The sequence below is a fragment of the Phyllostomus discolor genome, chromosome 4 (assembly GCF_004126475.2).
Source record: "Phyllostomus discolor isolate MPI-MPIP mPhyDis1 chromosome 4, mPhyDis1.pri.v3, whole genome shotgun sequence".
Classification (NCBI taxonomy): Eukaryota; Metazoa; Chordata; class Mammalia; order Chiroptera; family Phyllostomidae; genus Phyllostomus; species Phyllostomus discolor.
In genome coordinates, this window is record NC_040906.2 from 126825935 (window position 1) to 126845280 (window position 19346).

The 19346-nt window shown below is 33.5% G+C and overlaps 1 protein-coding gene across 2 annotated transcripts in view; it reads right to left on the minus strand.

The window, feature by feature from the left end:
- BMP5 (bone morphogenetic protein 5) overlaps positions 1 to 19346 on the minus strand; it is a 119670-nt gene that overhangs the window by 16866 nt on the left and 83458 nt on the right. For both annotated transcript variants that reach the window (XM_028510409.2, XM_036024258.1), the window contains exon 4: positions 975 to 1169. In XM_028510409.2, the coding sequence (XP_028366210.1) occupies positions 975 to 1169 (195 nt within the window). The remainder of the gene's footprint in view (positions 1 to 974; positions 1170 to 19346) is intronic.

The following is a 19346-nucleotide window of genomic DNA, read 5'->3' on the forward strand; positions in this document are numbered from 1 at the left end:
TGAGTGAAGCATTCTAATTTGCTGAAAAAAACGTGTGCAGGGATTATGTCCATTTTATTTGCCAGCTCATCTGTTGTGCCTCACATGTGGGGACCATTAACATAGAAGAATACACATTTTACAAATGAACCAGCATGTTTAACTAAGTTGAGATGTTCCAGGGTAAGTTTTCCCCTTCAAATAGACTTATTTTTTATTGATAAAGATAATTTCTTGGAATAAAATAGCCATCATTTTTTTATCTAAAAACAGCTTAGGAAAAGCTATCTGTAGCCTGGACTAAACAAGGCATTTATTGGCATAAATAATATGATGAAATCATTTCATATTTTGGCAGTTAGACATGATTAGATCAACTGTGCTTTTATCTCCTTACCAATTAATGGATTAAATTGCAAACTCATTGGGGTCAGTTGTGCATTTGTAATATTTCATTGTTAGACTTTATACGTGTGTGTGTACCTACACACACTTAAAGCAGATTATCTAGATAATAGCATTCTAAATAATTCATGGAAATATAAACATTATCTTAATTTCTGCTTCTAATGTCAGAAACATTTAGGCTGCCTATTCACATGCATTGTTTTAAGTACAAAAGAGTTATTTTTGTGTTGAACTTACCTGGTTACCTATCCATACTTGAGAGGCTCTGGGGAAGTCAGCTCAGCAAGTTGTGCAATTCAGCTTTGGCTAGACTTTGTTGATGTAGCCATTTCATAATTTTATTACTGCCAGCTTGATTTTAATTTGAACTGAATCTTTCAACATATGAAGGCAAGCCATACTTATTTTAAAATGAATTACTGAGTGATTCACTGATGAAACATTCTGGGGATGCTAGAAACATTGCTGCATGATTTAATAAACCAAATAAAGGTATATCCAGAGGGTGAATTTATTGTGGCTACTTGATTTGCAACATGTGACCCCATAACTCTCCATGTACAACTTCTGCTCCAGCTTTAACTTACCTCCAACACTGGACATTCTGGAGGAGTCCTGATGAGAGCTGGATTTACTGCGGTTTTGGTTCTTTCGTTTGTTGGCTGCTCTCACTGATCGAAGAAGTACCTCACTTGCCTTAAAGAAAGCTACCATGAATGGTTGCTTTGACTGAGGCCCGTGTCTCCCCACAAGACCAGCAGATTTAACGTTGATACTGCGTCCTAGAACAGAAATACAAGCACTTGGTTTATTAAAAAAAAAAGATAATGTTTACCTGATATGAATGAATTCTGAGGGTACTTTGAAAAAAAAGTTTAAAAACATTATCAGAATGTTTTCTTTGCAGGCCAAATAGTCTTATAAACATTTGGAGTTTACTATTACAGACAATTATCCACGCTTGGATTTTCATTTTGCATCATTCTTTCACCACAGAACACCCTCGGGCTGCCTCCACTATCAGATATTCTCAGATCTGGAAGTCGGCAATGCTATCCATGGGAAGGCTTGACTACCATCAGCCTGGAAATATCCACATTAAGTAACAATTTCAAAATATTAGCTATGGGCTCTTCTGCATTAAACTCCCTATAATTTTCCTCTAAGTGATAAAAACTGAGTGGCTGGTTGGATGTTTCTACTTTCTCCAGCTTCTTTCAAGCTTTCAAGCATTAGTTAGTGCTGATGGCCTCCCCCCATCACCTCTGGCCTGTGCCCAGCAGATTTTACAAAGCTGTGCTCTACTTCAAGCTCTTCAAAGGTCATTTCAGAAGCCCCTGCTGAGGATGGAGCCTGTTTTAAGTGCCAGTGTTTTCTTAATGTGAAATGATTTGAAGTAAACATGAACATTTCAGAATTTCCCCTTCAGAGTTTTGACACAACTGAATGTTTACTGAAAGGATTTCAGAAGAAGCAAACCAAGGCTGGAGACTTTCAGAAAGAAGAAAAATGCCAGGTGGGCTTGGAGACTGACCTTCATCTCTCAACCAGCCTACACCGCAGACCTTTCTGAGCCAACTGGTGTGGCTGGGAATCAGAGAAGAAGGGCCTGTACAGGACTGAGTTAGAAGGCAAGGTGGCTTAGGGACTAGAAGTAGATCTTAATAAAGAACCTCTCCCATTGGGCTAGTAATGATATTTATAATAATGCGAAATGTGTTGGAGCACTTTTTGTGCGTGTGCTAGGCATTTTATTGATTTATGTGAGTTATTTGATTCTATAAATAGGAGTTACATATTATTATTATTATTTCCTCCTCTTACAACTCACTCTTGTTGTCCTCTCTAGTTTAAAGTAATCACTAAAAATATATATAATATAAATATATAATGTATATTAATACTATAATATATATGAAGAAAACCATTAGCTGATATCTAGTTCTATTAAAATCACCCGAAGAGAATGAACTCTGTAATATTAAGTTGTAAATTTAGTTGAAAATTACTCAAAACTCATGCAAATTTTCTACTCGACATACAGAAATTAGCAATATTTGAGGAGTGATAAATAATGTGGTTTGGAATATGTGCATGATTGACTCTGTTTCATCCCATAGGGGATGTGCATGTTTTCTTAAAATATTTATTCAGTAAAGACTGTGGAGCAACTTCAGTCCATTATAAGGTCTGACCTACCTTAGAAGACAGAAAAGGAAAACAAGTCCCTGAAATTGAATCAATGGCATTTTAGCAAGTAAACTCTCACTCTTAACAAAATTTATTTTGGCAGCATAAACACTTTTGTGTATACTTGTATTGTGCAGAGACCTTCTACCATCAGAAAATGAGACCGTGTCATATGAGGCTGTGCAGCTGTTGGGACGGACACAGAGGTCCTTTAAATGTGGAGGTATTGATTAAAAAAAAAAAAAGAAGTGTTCACCAATCCAGCAGCATCAGGATCCTCAACAAGTATTCTACAACATATTGGCAAAACCTGTTTGGTTCCTACCAATATTAAAATGGCATTCCACCTCACAAATGCCACTACACGCAGTCCTACCAAAGAAAGAACTTACAAATAATCAAAGCAGTAAACCTTAAACAAATAAGCATATAGGTTTCTCTTTTAAATGCAAACTTACAGTGGCTTTATGCCAGAGTCTATATTTCTTAGAAAAACTCTATCACTGGCATAAATGAAAGAGGCAGTTTGATTTGTGGTCAGAGCAGTTTCCATTCTACTTCCACTGTAACAAATGTATTAATTCAGCTCAGACTTCCTCCTTCTGGCAGCCCTTTTGCTGTAAAAAGAGAAATTAGAAGTTCCAGCCAAATACCATACCTTGAACTGACCCACTTCAATACATAAACACTTTTACAACATGTTTATTCAGGTGTAGCACTTGAAATTGGTTTAAGATGTTTCCAGTGACAGAGAGCTCAGCAAAAGAAAAAAAAAAGAACTGAGAAACTTAACTGTTATGGAATAGAATAACTGGCAATCTGTTCTTCAAATTTCTGATTTCTTTCCCTGTCTTGGAGTACAACATAAAAAGTATTTGTTGAGCTTTTATTTTGATTTTTTAATGAAGTGTTAATTTAACAGAAACTAAATTTTTACTTGTATACATTGATGACTGCAGAAATCATTTTTAATATATGATCTTTCTAATACCGAAATAGGTTGCTGCAAGATGTTCACAAATGGAATGCAGTAAAATCGGTTTTCCATTCATTACAACACACACAGACCCTTTTATAGTTAAATAAGCACTTAACACAAAGTTCCAAGTTTCCTTTGGTTTTCTAGAGGGTTTCTTTTATTATTCTACAGACTTTCAATATTTTAATTTTTATCTGTAGAGATGTAATACTGCTCTAAAGATTTATGTTCTAAAAACTGTAAAGATGTGTGTATGTTACAAATAGGGGTTTCGTTGGCTTTACAAAGGTGGATATTGTGTGTGAAGCAAAGTACCCTTCACACCAATGTGAACTCCCTTTAAAATAACTTTTGATATTATTAAGTTTCCTCTCGGTTTCCTTTTTACTTCAGCAATGAGGTGACTATTAAGATTCCATAAGTTAATGCTTGCTCAGTTACTCTTGGTCTTGAGCTACACCATAGCTTAACTATTTGACCTGCCCCTTCAGACACAATATACCTACATTGATTATATAGACTCAACCTTTTAAATGGCTGAACAGTTGCTTTGTTAGAAGTGCTAATGGGAATCCAGACTCTATCACAGGTATTAAAAATAATGAATCTTTTATCAAATGTAGTTGAACATGTTGAATTTTATTATTAAATATACTGTATGTTTCAGATATTGCAGACATAAGTAAAGGAGACTACTTTAAACATTCTGATCTAGGAAAACTATATGGAGGTATGTTATCACCATGCATTTACTTTTACAAGCTGATCCTTATTTATGGTGTCTGGTTTAAAATATATAGAATGATAATAGATAATATACAAAGATTAAACATTGAATATACAGTGAAAATAAAAATGGGATGAAATAGGAAAAGAGTATTGAATTAAAAGGGTAGTAAGAACATCAGCTTGATCCCAAGCTTAGTCACCTTAGGATTCAGACATATCTAGGCATAGCCAGCACACTGGTAGGCATAATTCACTAGGCAAATATTTGGATGAGGATGGAGTAACCTCATGGGAGAGTCATCCTAAGGAAAAGGTGAATCCTTAATTCACTGATTCAGAACAATGTCCCAGTGAGTATAAGGAAGCAGTGGTTTTATGTCTGTAAGTCAGAGATCCATCCTGTGCAGCTTCAATAAGTTTGCATGACTAACTCCTAAAAAAAACAAGAGAATTCAAGAAAACCTAATAGAACTGCTTTTACTGAAAGTCCCTGTAAAATACTGGGGAGGCAAGACATCACCACTTTGGAGTGTGGTTAATAATGTGACACAAGTGGTGAAACACAGGTTCTCCCTGTGTCAGAAGAGAGGCATGCCAGCATCTCCACATGGGCACAGGATGACAGAATGTGGGTCTAAGTTTATCTCCTACACTGTAGTCAACATTAGCATGAGCTTCAGAGAGTGGCAGCAGTTCAAAGGTGAGCAGAACATTGGGACTTTTAAGGTGTACCAATAACTGTACCAAAGTGAGACAGTGCCAGTGAAGGCATGAAGTGGCTGTTTGATCAAGAAGACACTTCTCTTGCATTATATCCATGACTTAATGCCATACACTAAGCAGATGAAAGGGAGGTGATCTGTTCAATGGGTAGGGTGATAACAAGAGCAGGAGAAGAATTTGTTTGCTGGGAGTTGTTCAAGCTTAAATAGGAGGAACACTCAGGGTCTCCCACACAAATAGGAGGAGGGAGGAGATGGGAAAGGTTCTCTGAAGAATATATCAGAAATCCAGTGATTTCACTGAAGACAGCTAGACCCAAAGAAACATTGTCTGTGTCCAACTATCCCAGGTTTGTATATCATAGAATTTTTGGATTATAAAATGAGAGGGGTAAAAGTGAAATTCCAAAGTTTGGTATTGGCAGCAGTATTGGTCTTTTGCATTTATACAAAGAGTACTCATTAAATCTTCGCATGTAAAAAACTTTTAGAACTATTCATATCTTGGCCATCTTACTTTCTCTCAGAATGATCATATGAGTACCAAGGGAAGAGAAACAATTTGAACAGCAAATATTTGGTCTTATAATTTCTCAGTTTTATTAGCTACAGAGTGAATGAAGACAGGGCTAGGATGATACCTTCTAAAAAGAAACAATTATTGTCCTCATATAGCAATCAAGAGGGAAGTATGTGATGCTGGGGCCCATACCCACTAAATTCTGTCATAACTGAAGCTGGGGATTCAAGACTGTGGATCTGCTTGAATCTGTCACTCTGACCCTTATAACTTTGTTGAGGCACCGGGGTCAGGGAATTGTATTCACATCTGCCTTAGAACATACCATTTCACATTTAAAGTCACAGAGAAGGTAAGCTGGCCAACCAAAGGTCCATCCCAAACTCACTGGTTTTGTATTTCAGACCATTCTTTTTGGAAAATGTGACTTTCAAAATGTTTATTTCTTTAAAAACAGGGTTATTAAAGGAGACTCTGACATAAAACAGCTCTTTAGAGACATGTTGATGTTATAAGGATAAGTGGTTCCAAATAGGAGCATTTAGTTTCCTTCCAGAATATACAGTTTGGAAAACATTCATCTGAGGCTTTATCAGAGTCTAAACGTTCATATTGCTCTACAATGTTAAGCATAAATTCCAGTTTGTTTTTTTTCTCTTATAAACCCACAGTAATTGACTGCTTAACCCAAAACACCTGTGATAGAACTTGTGCACAAATTATATTTCATTCATTTCAGAAGAGATTCTTGCAGCATCTTTTGTGAATGATTTTGTAGAAAATAAATCAATGCATTGTTTCTTATTCACATAGTCTCCTGATCTCTACTTATGTTCAATCTGTGATTAAATTTGATTCTGGTACTCTTAAATTATTGTTTCTAAACTCTAAATTCTACTGGAATTTTAACCCTTTTAGAAACAGATGGTTTAAATGTGCAGAATTCTCTACCAAGCATGTAGACTAAATCATTTTAAGTCAGATATTAAGGAACGTGGAGAAGATACAATTTTCTTTACTTAAATTCCATAAATACTTTAACTCAGTGTAACCTTAAATTAAGCATATTGCAATCTAGCTTTGAATTTCAACTCTGTTATAATTTGATGAAAACTTAGCATAGTTTCTAGTTTTATAGTAAAAGCATAGACTTATCACCAGCTATAAGTGCATGGATTTGAAATATCACAAACAGAATTTTACATTTGTGCTCAGAACTTTCTTGTTTTAAGATGGTTTACATTGCCTTATAAATGCAAAAACAAAGAAAGTCTTGGCTTTTAAGCTATTTCTGTGATCCTGGCAACTCATAGTTAAGTGGTATTTAGAAATATTTTAAATTAAATTTATTGGAGTGACAGAATAGAAGGTAGTAAGATTTTTGAGTGATTCTTCATTATAATTCTGGGATTCAAACAAACCAAACTCTCCATGCAATGCCTGTGCTATAGCTTCTCATTCTCTTCTTTATAGTGATATTTAAAAGAGTAAATTAAAAATAGCCACTTTATTTTATATTAAATTATATTTACAATTCTATTGTCAGTATTAAAAAGAATCAAAACAAAAGAAGGAACAAATGTAATAATATATGAGGATGGAGATAAGATTCTGTGGCTGATGTTAAAGGAGAAAAGACACAGTGGAGCTGTGCAAGTCACAGAGGGCAACTGGGAACTGAATCCTGAGGCACTGACATAAAATGGGAGTTGAGGGTTAGCTGCAGATAAGAAATGTGGTTATAATTCCAGGTGAAATGACAGTAGAAGGAATCCATTGTCTTCTATGATTGGGGTGTGTGAGATAGACAAGTTCAAAGGAAGTAGATACTGTTTTAAAAGATGAAATTCTTTCTAAAAATTTTGCAGATGGGACTATAAAACCCTACAGTTTGAAAACATGGTGGGGATTAGAAAAGTGGATATTTGGTCAGAAACATCTCAGCATGCTGACTAATGGCGTGATTGATGAGGGGAAAAGACAAACAGTTGAGAACCAAAGCTCATGGAACTCCAGGAGGAAAGGCCCGAGGAAAGGCCCAAGGAAAGAAAAGCTAAGAACCATAAAAGAGGAGGGCCAGAGTTGTGAGCCTATTTGTGGAACCTGTCCAGAACACTCAAATGTTTTATGCACTGAGGGTGGGACTGAGGTAAGGGAAAACAATTAGTCTCTTTTCATGGAACTTCGTTTTGAAATGAGGAGGCATACTGTAACTTGGGCTATATTTTCAGATAGTGGAATATGAATCTCAAACTAAGAATTTCAATTTACCTTCACATAAGCATTACTTATTTTCTTACTTATTTTTTATCCTTACCCAAGGAGATGTTCACTGGTTTTAGAGAGCAGAAGGGAGAGAGAGAAGGAGAAAAACATCAATGTGAGAGAGAAACATCGATCAGTTGCCTCTCATACCTGCCCCAACCAAGGACCAAACCGGCAACCTAGGCATGTGCCTTGAACAGGAATCAAAATTATGACCTCTGGATTATGGTACAAAGCTCCATCAACAGAGCCACACCGACCAGGGAAACACTTACTTTTTAATAGCTCTTCTCTTCATACAGGGTGGGACAAAAGTAGGTTTACAGTTGTGAGTATGCAAAACACAGAGTTTATTCTTATATTATTTATTATTGTATTATTTTCTATAGGAACAACTGTAAACCTTTTACCCCTCCATATAAAGCACCTTTCCCCTGAGGCCCTATGAGTTTTACAGATAGCATCTGTCACATGATCCAAAAGACTGGTCAGCAGTTGGTCTTACAGCCCTCATTTATTTTAAGAAAGTAGAAACATTCTTTTCAGAAGACCATGAGAAAAGTAATTTTTTTAGTTTTTTCCCCATTATGTGACTTTTTAAAATAAAAAGTGCACATATTTCTTTCCTTTAAAATCATAGGAGATTTAAATGAATATAATGATGAAGATTTTCAGCAGAAATCAACAAATAGGGCCTTTAAAAACTATTTTATATGTTAATATATCAATAAAGAAAAGATTTTAGACTTCAAACTCATGTTAATTTGTTTCATAGCAGTGAAGTTAATTTTATTTTCTGCATTTTGTCTATAATAGGAGAAAGTGGTCTTCAAAATGAATTTAATGCAGTTGCTTGGGAAATTTATTCATGTCTAAAGAAAACATTATTTTTTACCAGTTTATATAATATATAGTGCAAAAGATTTTTTATCCTACAGAAAAGCATGGTTCACTAAATGTTTGACCTTCCCTTTCAACTTGACGCACGACCACAAGCTATTATTCTTCTAGAATCTTTACAATAGGCTAGTACTATCAAAATGGAAGAGAAATATATTATTTTGACACCTAATAAAGAGAAAAAGTGAAAAGAGTAAGAGGTATTTTCCCAAATTTGCAGTAAAGAACTGATACTGAGATGTCTAATGTCTATGACATGATAAGTGTCTACTTTTGCTAAAAAAAAAAATGAGTTAAGATATTTGGGACTTAATTATTTCTTATACATATGAAGACTGGACACAAAAAATTCTTCTGAGTGATAAAAAACAGAACTTTTCTTCAACTTCTCACATCTTTGGTTATGGTTATGGAAAGAATGTAAACTGGCCTGCCCCACATAAGGACCAGTCCCAAGGTGAGATCTCATACCACTTTGATTCCATGGTGGCCCCCAGAACAAGAGCATCCTTCTGAGCTGTCCACATGCAAAACAATAGTTAGATTTCTAGAGTGTTCACCTTTGGATAAGCTTGGATCATTGGCATTATCTGATCTCATAACATAACTAGAACTTTCATGTATCTATCAGACAAATTACTTCAAAGAGAAATCATTTGATTATAGCTGGTACCTGAAAGTAATAATAAGCATGCCTTTCAAAGGATCAGAGAAACTGGGAATTGAGAAGGCTAGCTAATTCAATACTTCTGAAGTTAAGAAAGAAGCAGCAGCTGTCATCTATTGAAGTTAGGTATATTGATTTACATACATTATCAAATTTACTCATAACAAACAATGGCTATGTTTCAAATGAATAAAAGCTCAAGAAAGGTCAGATGTTTAACTCAACTCTGTCAACCCTACAGTACTGTTATTCCTTTAAATACACAGTGTTTCCCTTTGTTAGGGAGTGTTCAGGTCTGATGCTTTCATCTTAGGTCTGCTTTTTACCTTAAGACTTGAGGAAAGCCCTCCATCTCATAGGTCTGTCAGTGACCCACAAACTGTGTCTGTCAAGAATAGCGTTATAGCTGTTTGTTTTGTTAAGTTCAAAATCAGATACTCCTTGCCAGCCATGAAAGGGCAGGTGGTTTCCCTGGTTTCTATTCCACTCAAATTGAAACTTGACACAATACAAAGAAATTGATGTGCATTTACTTTTAAGGAGCTAGAATACATAATTTTCCTATCAAAATAATTTTCCTCTAATTTTAAGTTTTGATCACCACTTATAACATATACTATTGAACTTGCTTGTTAGATGCTTTTGTTTCGGTTTTCTTTTTTTCATCCCCTGTGAGCTTACACCAGGTGTGCCAAACTTTAACTCTCCACAGCACAGAACCACAGAGACTCCTAATACCTCACACTGACCAAAGGTTCTCTCTTCTTCCCATCATGCTCCCTGTTCATGATGCAAAGCCAGTGCTGCTGTTAGTTTTGCAGTATGTCTTTAAGAAATATGTACCAATAATAAGTTAAACTTACAGCAGAAAGAACAATGGGAAAAACAGAGTTAATGCTGGTATAGGCAAAAATAAGGAGAATTTCATAATCTTCATGGTCTTAAGTTGATATAAGCATGAAAATATTTACCCCTCAGATTATTAGTTAAACCAGGGTTATGAGAGTCTAGAATGAGGAATATAACAAACAACAAAACTGGAATATGTTCCTGACATTGGCATTTGTTGGGCAAGATTGGTGCTGTTCTGAATTAGGGAAAATCAAAAACAGAAACACAGATGTAGCCAAACACTTCCATATCCATTTTCATTAGGGGAAATGTAAAAGATGGTAAAATACATCTTGCACCAGATATTGAAGCAAGACTAACTCCTCTTTGTCTCTGCTTACTTTTAAATCATTGATTTCAAAATTCTATTTTTATGTATGTCTGTGTTGTGATGGTAACATTTGGATAAGCAAATTATGTTTATAGCATGTAGCTCTCATTCAAATATAAACATACTATAAATTAAAACAAAGGAAATGACCTTTAAAACCTAGTTTTGAAATATTGTGTATAAAATGGACAGGGTAAAATACCAATTTCAAGTTTTACAAGTTATTACTGAATATATTCCATAGTCAACCTCTGTTTATAAAGGAAAATTATTTTCTTATTACAAATTATTACACAAGACCAAACTAGACTATGAGAGGCCCATTTCAGAGTTATAACAAGAAAATATAATAGTAGATATCAAAAATATGGACAGTCAATAAATCAGAATAATGGTGCTTCATTGTCAACAGAACTGAGCTATATGTAAATTTGAAGACTGAAACAATTTCGTTCAAAATATGAGCTTTTTAGAAAAGCACTCCTGGTTCATCCAATGAAACTCTGCTTATATGGGGCAGGGTAGGGGGAGCTAAGCATGCTTGCAAATTAAAAATGTGTTTCATTGACAGAGATTTTTCTTTTTAAAAAATTTCCCCCAATGTTTTGCTCCCCAAAACAAAATTCAGGTAGTCCAAGACCTCTTTAAAGTTGTGACAATACCAATTCACTGTCAGCTTTGATGCTGGGAGAAGGGATGTTCTGATGAGAGAAAGGACTGATTTCATACTGACTTCTGCAAAATAATAAACTAATACACTTTTTGGAAACTGCATTCTTGACTAGACTCAGGGTGAGTTTGGGGCACTCTGGCTTAGATCACAAACTTGAACATCTGACACTTGAAAAGAGTTGGGGAGAGAGGGATACAGGATTCCTTGACGGGGAGATTGGATTAAGGGAGAGCAAAGCAGAGAAGGAGAGAAAACAAGAAAAGGAGAATCTATCAAAATGCATGAGTGAGCAACACAGGGCACAAAGGAAGGGGGAAGTTAGTTATCAAATTAAAAATAAAGAAATCAAATTTGGCTAAATTTAATTACACATTGAAGTCAATCCCTGGCAAGAGAAAAGTCACTTTTCCTTCTTTTCAATTCATGAATTTATCAAATTAACTTTAATTGTGTAAGGAGTTAGGAGAACTATTGAAGTCTGTAGTTAGATTGGGAAAACAAAAAATATGATAAAAGTGCTATTACATTTTTTGGGCCAGATCACATTTACATTCCAGACAGAAAATATAAAAGCCCATGGGTACTTCCAAACATATCCAATATAAAATTTAATTTTGTTCCATAACAGTAATTGGTAATAGCATTGTTTTATTTGGAAATTATAAAAACATTTTTATTTAGAATTTACACAAACTTCATATAATTTGTGAGAGTCACCGCATCTAAGACCTCTGAAAACAAATCATTTTTAGACTCATGGACAAGATTCTTAAACTAAGGCTAAGTTTACTCATGTACAATATGGAATAATGATGAAAATAAAGTAGACATTCCATTTAAAGAGCTTAGCAAATGCCTAGCATTTAGTAAGGTCTCAGGAAATGTTCGTTTCTTTTAGTTATTAAAATTATCTTGACTGACCCTCACAGCAAATACATGGTTTGAATATTTATTTAAAATGAACTAAAGATGTACCTAGGAAGTAAAACCTGGATTTAATCATGGAAAAGAAAAAAAAAATGAGATTTTAGCACAGAAGAGTAATTAATGTTGATAAAAACACTATAAAAATCAGGGTATATAAACAAAAGATTTTCAATTAGACAGAAATAAGTTTGGATAGAATTTGAAAATAAAGTATATTTTATGAAAATCTTATATGATTGATAAGAGAATTAATAAGATCTTGGGTTGAACAAAGTAGAAATTTAGCAGTGGTTCAATATTTATGTTTAGTTACTCTAGTCATGAAAGGCATATTGATGATTTTGCTCATCTTTATGCAGCAGGAAATAGAAAAAATCTAAAGCATACAGGAAAATTTATGTTCTTTGATGTACTTTAAGACATTATATGAGCTAGAAAACCCATAGGTCACAGCTTACATGAGTTGGGAAAATCAACAAGTACTGATTTTAGACACCAAGGAAAATCTATGTCATATTTATTTTCAGTAGACATCTAGTCATTTTCACATAAAAAAAATAAAGAAATTCTCATTTTTTAATCATTCATATAAAATGACCAATGTATATTTAGCTATATTTTAAAACTCTCTTCATGGCTTGATTCATACCAAAACCAAAAATTTTAGAAACAGATACACTGTCATAAATTAATTTATGTTTTCACGTTTTCAAATGCAACTGTAATATGCTCTGGAAACAAATTGATTTTGCTTTGTTATGATACTAAAAAATTTCTGTGGCACTTAAAGTAAAAAGGGAAAAAAGTAAAAGGGAATACACTAATGCTTTAATAAGAGCTCTCTGGAAAACTTAATAGTGATAGATTTTCAGTAGTGAACTTGTATCTGACTCCTCATGTGATAACTTGTGAATGTGTTTCTGCCTCGATATTCTCTTTTGACACACACACACACTTATCCTGAAAGAATGTGCATGAAATGTGTTGCTTCCCTTTACCAGTTTCTGCATCTCTGATTTTATATAATATCTTGAGTTTGAGTTTGAATATAACTAATTATCAGGCACCTTTATGACAGTACATTTCTATTCACCAAGGGCTCTGAAAATAATATTTATATATGTAGAATGATTAAAATGTAAGTATATGTTTCTAAATTACAATGACCTGATAAATTATCTCATGCAATATAATAATAATCCCTAGGCAAAAGGTCAAATAAATGGTGAATGCTTCCACTCACGTGTAACTCACTCTACAATACAAACAGCTCCATAGCCATTAATTTCTAATTCTTAGGCACTTTTTTCTTTGTGCTTTAAATCTTCCTGTTTTGTACACTAATTTAGTTTCTAGATTGCTTGAAAAAAATACAGCTTCACTTATTTATTTTACTTAGTTAAGTGTTTGAAGATGAATATTCCTTATCTATTCTCACAATTTATTCTTTTATTTATTTTTTATTGTTGTTCAATTATAGTTGTCCATTTCCCCCCATTACTCTCCCCTGCCTTACCCTCTCACTACCTCCCAAATTCAATCCCCCCCATTGTCTTTGTCCACAGGTCCCTTATACATATTCTTGACTTGACCCTTCCCCTTCTTTCTCCATTCACCCAAAAGTCAAGCCAGTATGCTCTGATTATCCTTAATGTTAAACGGTACATAAAGAACTACTTCTTTTATACTAATATTTACCTAGGAAAATCATGGTAGTATATGTTCCTTTTTTCCTTCCAGAACATTTAGCAAAATATGTGATCCTTGCAGTTTCGCTGATGTAGACTCTCATTTATTTATTTGAAACCAATTGTCATCACTATAAATTTAGCAAAAGGGAGCCCTATGCTTTAATGAACAAAAATGACTTAATTGTCTTATAAGATGGAGTTCAGATAAGGGAAAAGAATATTATCAAATCTCAAAATGTTTAAAAGATCCTCTGGTAAGTGGATATAGGTTAACTTTCTCAACCTTAGATAAATATTAATGAAAAACTATAGTCAGTAGGACAAAAAATATATCACCTTTGATCTCCAAATTTCTTTTGCTACTTATTAGCACTGTATCAGCTGATATTCAGATTAACCAGCCACATTAATCATTTGACCCTTGACACAGATAAATAGTCACCTGACAACAACTTAACTTGGAAATTTTTTACTGAGGTAAAAAAGAGTGTCCTAGAGATCCTAAGGATAACACAACAAACTTACTTAACCAAATACTTTTGTTTATCAATAGCACACTTAGGAGATATCACAGAATACTGTAATTTTGAAGAAATTTTTTTATCAGTATGTTAAATTACTCTGTAAGTAGTAAAAAAACAATAGGAATAAAAAACACCTCAAGATGGTAGAAAAATTACTAATCCAATCCTTACTATTAACGTAGATGTAGCAGTTGTCAATTTCTAGGAATGAGCAACAATAACAAAAGCGTCCTATGTCCCAGAGTAGATGACATGGAAAAACCCTGGGTAATAAAATTTTTTAAAATACCCACTTTTAATTTCATTGTATTGATAACTAAAACTAAAGTTAAGACTTTTAAGTTTTTGTAATAATGATAAGGAAATAAAAGAAGATTAAATTCTTGGAGATTTTAGGAAAGGTCTGATATATATATTTATATATAAATATAAAAAGATATATATATTTAAATATAAAAAATTTTAAGAAACAGAATAGAGAAAACTCTTGTGTATTAACAAGAGAAAAAAATGTAATTTACCTGTTTACAAAGTCTGAAAAATATGACCAAAAGATGTTATAGTCTAAGAAGAGGACAACCATTACAATGGTTTCTTTCCTTGACACCTTCTCTGATGTACTTCCAATCATTTCAAAGGTAGCTTCAGTTTCTGATTCTTTTATGGGAAATATTTATAAAATAGGATTTTTTTGCATTTTTCTATAAATATTAACACAACATATGTATATTAGAACTATCAGACCACTACTCTTTACTAAAGGCTGTTAATGTTTCTTTAACCATGTATTCTATGAGTATTAAAATACTGCTTGTAATTCTACAATCTTTGTAAGAAGTCATGTTGATATGTAAGTTTTGCTAATAGGTTTACTAGTCAATTACTGGTAATTTACATTGAGGCATCTCTGAGTTGTAAAATTTTCCTGATGGTAATTATCCTTCTATATAACCCTACTGAGTAATAGGAAGCTTGTTTCCCTTATATTTTTGATGCAATTACTTATCTCCAAAATAACTACGCTATTTTTTTCTAAGGATAAAATGGTTGAGACTCAAGAAAAGTACCATATTACTAATAATACCATAGTACTATAGTACAAATAATTTGATATTCAGTGGTGTCTACAAATACAAAACCAACATAAGCAAGCAATTAACCTTGACACATATCTCTGAACATTCATTTCTATTGGCTTCATACCCTAGACCAGAACATATTTTAAAGTTTCCTATCAAAAATTATTTCATCAACCAAAGTTATTAGTAACTATCTATACACTGTGCTACCAAATCAATATTTAAGAACATATGTCAATAATCTTACGTGGCAGACTATCTTGGTGGACTATCATTAGTGAATTTTCCTAAAACTTCCTTAAAACACATGTAAATCTTCTACAAAAAATAACTGACCCCAAGTTAAAGGAGTGCCACCTGGAGTAAAGAAAAGGCCCCTATGAACTACTGTGTAGACAACTGAACATAAAAACCTGCATTCCTGTCCTATTATAGGGTATTCTGGACCCTTTCATCTAATACAGCCTTATACTGTCCTTGTAAGATAATTACTATAACACTCATTTCATTGATACTATGGCTAAACTATGAAATATTTTGTATGAGCCAATATTTAAATCTAGCTTTCCTAATGATTTCATCTTAGAATTTTATTTCCAGAATAGAGTTGTTTACTTATCCTTCTTATTCAAATGAGTTACCAAAACTTTAAATTCTAAGTTAGCTGTAGCAATGACTATAAATTTATTCAAATTATAGCTAAGCATCCATTAAAATGGAATTTAATTCGACAGTTATATTTCTGAAATCTTTCTTTTTTCTTGACTTGGCAAAAAAAAATGTAGTAAAACTTTGAAATCTCTGACTTTAAATCTGAATTTTTACCTTATATGCTTGGAAATTATGCCACAAGTTTGTTTGAAGAAAAGTGGATTTTAGAGTCTTATTTAAAAAAAGAATCTTACAATGTTTCTTGGACATTAAACAATACCTTTACAAAACAACACTTTGATGACTTGAATACAAATGAATCAGAAACATACGGATTGAATTTTCCTTGACATATTAGTGGGTTTGAATAGGGAGGAAAAAAGTCATTGGCAAAATTCATTCTGAGTATTGCCAAACCTAAAATGTCTGAAAACATAGGCTTTTTAAAAAGACAGTCTAATGATCCCAAAAATACTATCTTTGTTTTTCCATCTCTAAATTATTCTATAAACCCAAGTTTGAAAAAAGAATCAATTTACTTGGAAGGTTAAACTATATAAAGCATCACATGCTAGAAAATTACAGTGTTTAGCATGAAAACCCCAACTTTGACCTAGATCAAACTACTCTGTAATAAATCTTGTGTGTGTGTATGTGTATAGGATAATATTAACACTTACCAATTTTCAATAGCAGTTTTCATAAAGTCCTAATAAGTCATATAATTAATATATTTTTATAATTTAGGCAATTGAAAATCTAACAATAAATTATAAGACAGACTTGAGCATACTTATTTGCTGTTAAAAAGAGTATATATTTTATCATTGAGGTTTGTTAATAACCATGAGAGACTGACTGAGAACTTTGAAACTGATTTTGCACAATTGGATAAAATCACTTGTCTGGAATCTCTATATTTGTCCATTAAAAAGCAGCAATTTTTTGCTTGTTTACTTGCTCCTATGATTGCTTTATTTTGCTGAAACAGACCTATGAAACTCAGAGGATAATCTACTCTGCATGAAAAAAATATATCAGGAGAATATTCTTAAACTCTCCAGCCAAACCCATGGCAGTTCATTTGTCAGATTTCTAAAAAGAACATTTCACAAACTAACATATTTTCCACAGGTCCTCTGAGAAATCATAATGCTACTTTTGATTTCAACAGTCTTCTGATTTCCAAAATATATTTAGGCCTCTGTGATTTTTTTTTCTTTGCAGAGGCAGGATAAGTAAAATTTAATAATATTCATCAGTGAATTTCTCCTCACCTTATGATCGAAACTATTTTAACTACTGTACTGTGGTTTGCGGTGCAAAATTCTTCTCCTGTGTTACACCAAACTGGTTTGGTTAATAATCACCCAAAATTTACAGTATGGAATGTCTTTTTAAGAGTAACATGTTCAGTGTCAGGTGGTTTGAAAGAGCCTTTTAAATCACAAACTCATTCAATGATCATTCAAGACGTGTTTTTAATACCTACAATCTGCATTGTACTAAGCACTGAGGGTGTAATTGTGAACAAGAAATACACATCCCATGACCTCATGAAACTGATATTCATTCCAACATGTAATCACGATGGTGTTGCTGTGATTGATTAAAGCAGCAAGCCTAGCTCTTTTATGAAGTGTGAGCAAGCTACAAGAATATACTATACATAAGTTAAATTTAATGTGCCTTCCATGATTTGCCTCCAAATCACTTTCCTAATAGCATCTGCAATCATATTTTACACATGGAAGTGGTTCTAGCTAACTCTGGACTATTGAATTTTTCCAGACTATACTACACCATTTTCCCATCCCATCTATTTACTCACATTGTTTCCTCACCCAGGAACGATTTCACTCTGCTTGGCCTCACCGTCACTCCATGTACTGCCACAACCCCCTCCTCTTTCACTCCATTTCTTGAAATCTTACCCAGCTGACCTAGTTTAAATGGCACCCGAACCATGGTCCTTTCTGTTTTCTTACAGTGTCTTGATTATACCACTATTTTTTAGCATTTATGGTACTTTATTCTTTCCAAGATTAACTACATATGTCTGTGTCTCCCAAGTTATAGTGACCTTTAACTTTTGTCTTGCATGTCCAGGCACTCAACAATTTTATGTTGAACAAACAAATAAATGAAAAATAGTCAACAAAGGAATTTGAAAGCAGATTTTTCTATCATTCTTTTATAACTTCATTACTTTTGCTAAGAAGTAAACATATTTAGAATCCATTATTTCAAATAAAAGATGGTGTGTCTGACCTGTTTGAAGCAATAGCACCATATTATGTTGAGAACATCAGCAGTAGTAATGAACGGAGCATCTGGTTATCCATATTTACAGAGAAACATCACATGTATATTCTCTATGAGTTGCTGTTAACAAAAGTAAGGCACTGGGAAGGTCACTTGCTTTGTTAAGGCTATGTATGCTCTACCACTGGTTAAAGCCTGTTTTAAGTATTGCTTAAATGCAAAAAGCCAACTTGTCTAGCACATTTAACCATTTAATATTTCATAGTAGACTATACTGAAGAGACAAAGAAGAATAGCAAAGTGCTGTATATATCAAACCTAATTCTTAAATGAGGAATTTGGGAACCTTTGAAACATGTGAAATGTTGGTTTATTTTAGGGCCTTAAAAACAGAATATATCAGTAATTTAAAGTAAATTTATGCTTAAAATATAAGAGCAATAAATCAAGGGGGGAGGGAAACTGAAAATATGAAATACTTCTGGCAGAGAAGAAGATAAATTGAAAGCAGATAGAAGCTAAACTGTATAGATAGCAAAGGAAAAAGAAACAATAGAAGAGGAGTGAAAAGACAAAAGAAAAATTTCAGAATTTTCAAATGGGTGGGGGACAGAATTAAAAGGCAACAGGCTGATCATGTTTCATAGATCTGTTCAGTTGTTTAGATCGACATTTCAAGCACATCCCCAAGGAGAAGACTGGGAGAAGCATATACCACTAATTTATTTTTTTTTGTTTGGGCCACATACCAGGGAAGAAACGACTGGCTCACCCTGACACTGCCAAATTCCCAGTCCCACTTCTGACTATAAATGTACACTAGCTTAACACTAAGGATTTTTGAAAGATTATTTAAATATGGGCTTTGCTCAGTCCACATATATAATGCTTGAATTCTGAAAATCCTTAACACTAATCTCAAAGCCACAGCTAAAAAATAACCTATCATTCAAAA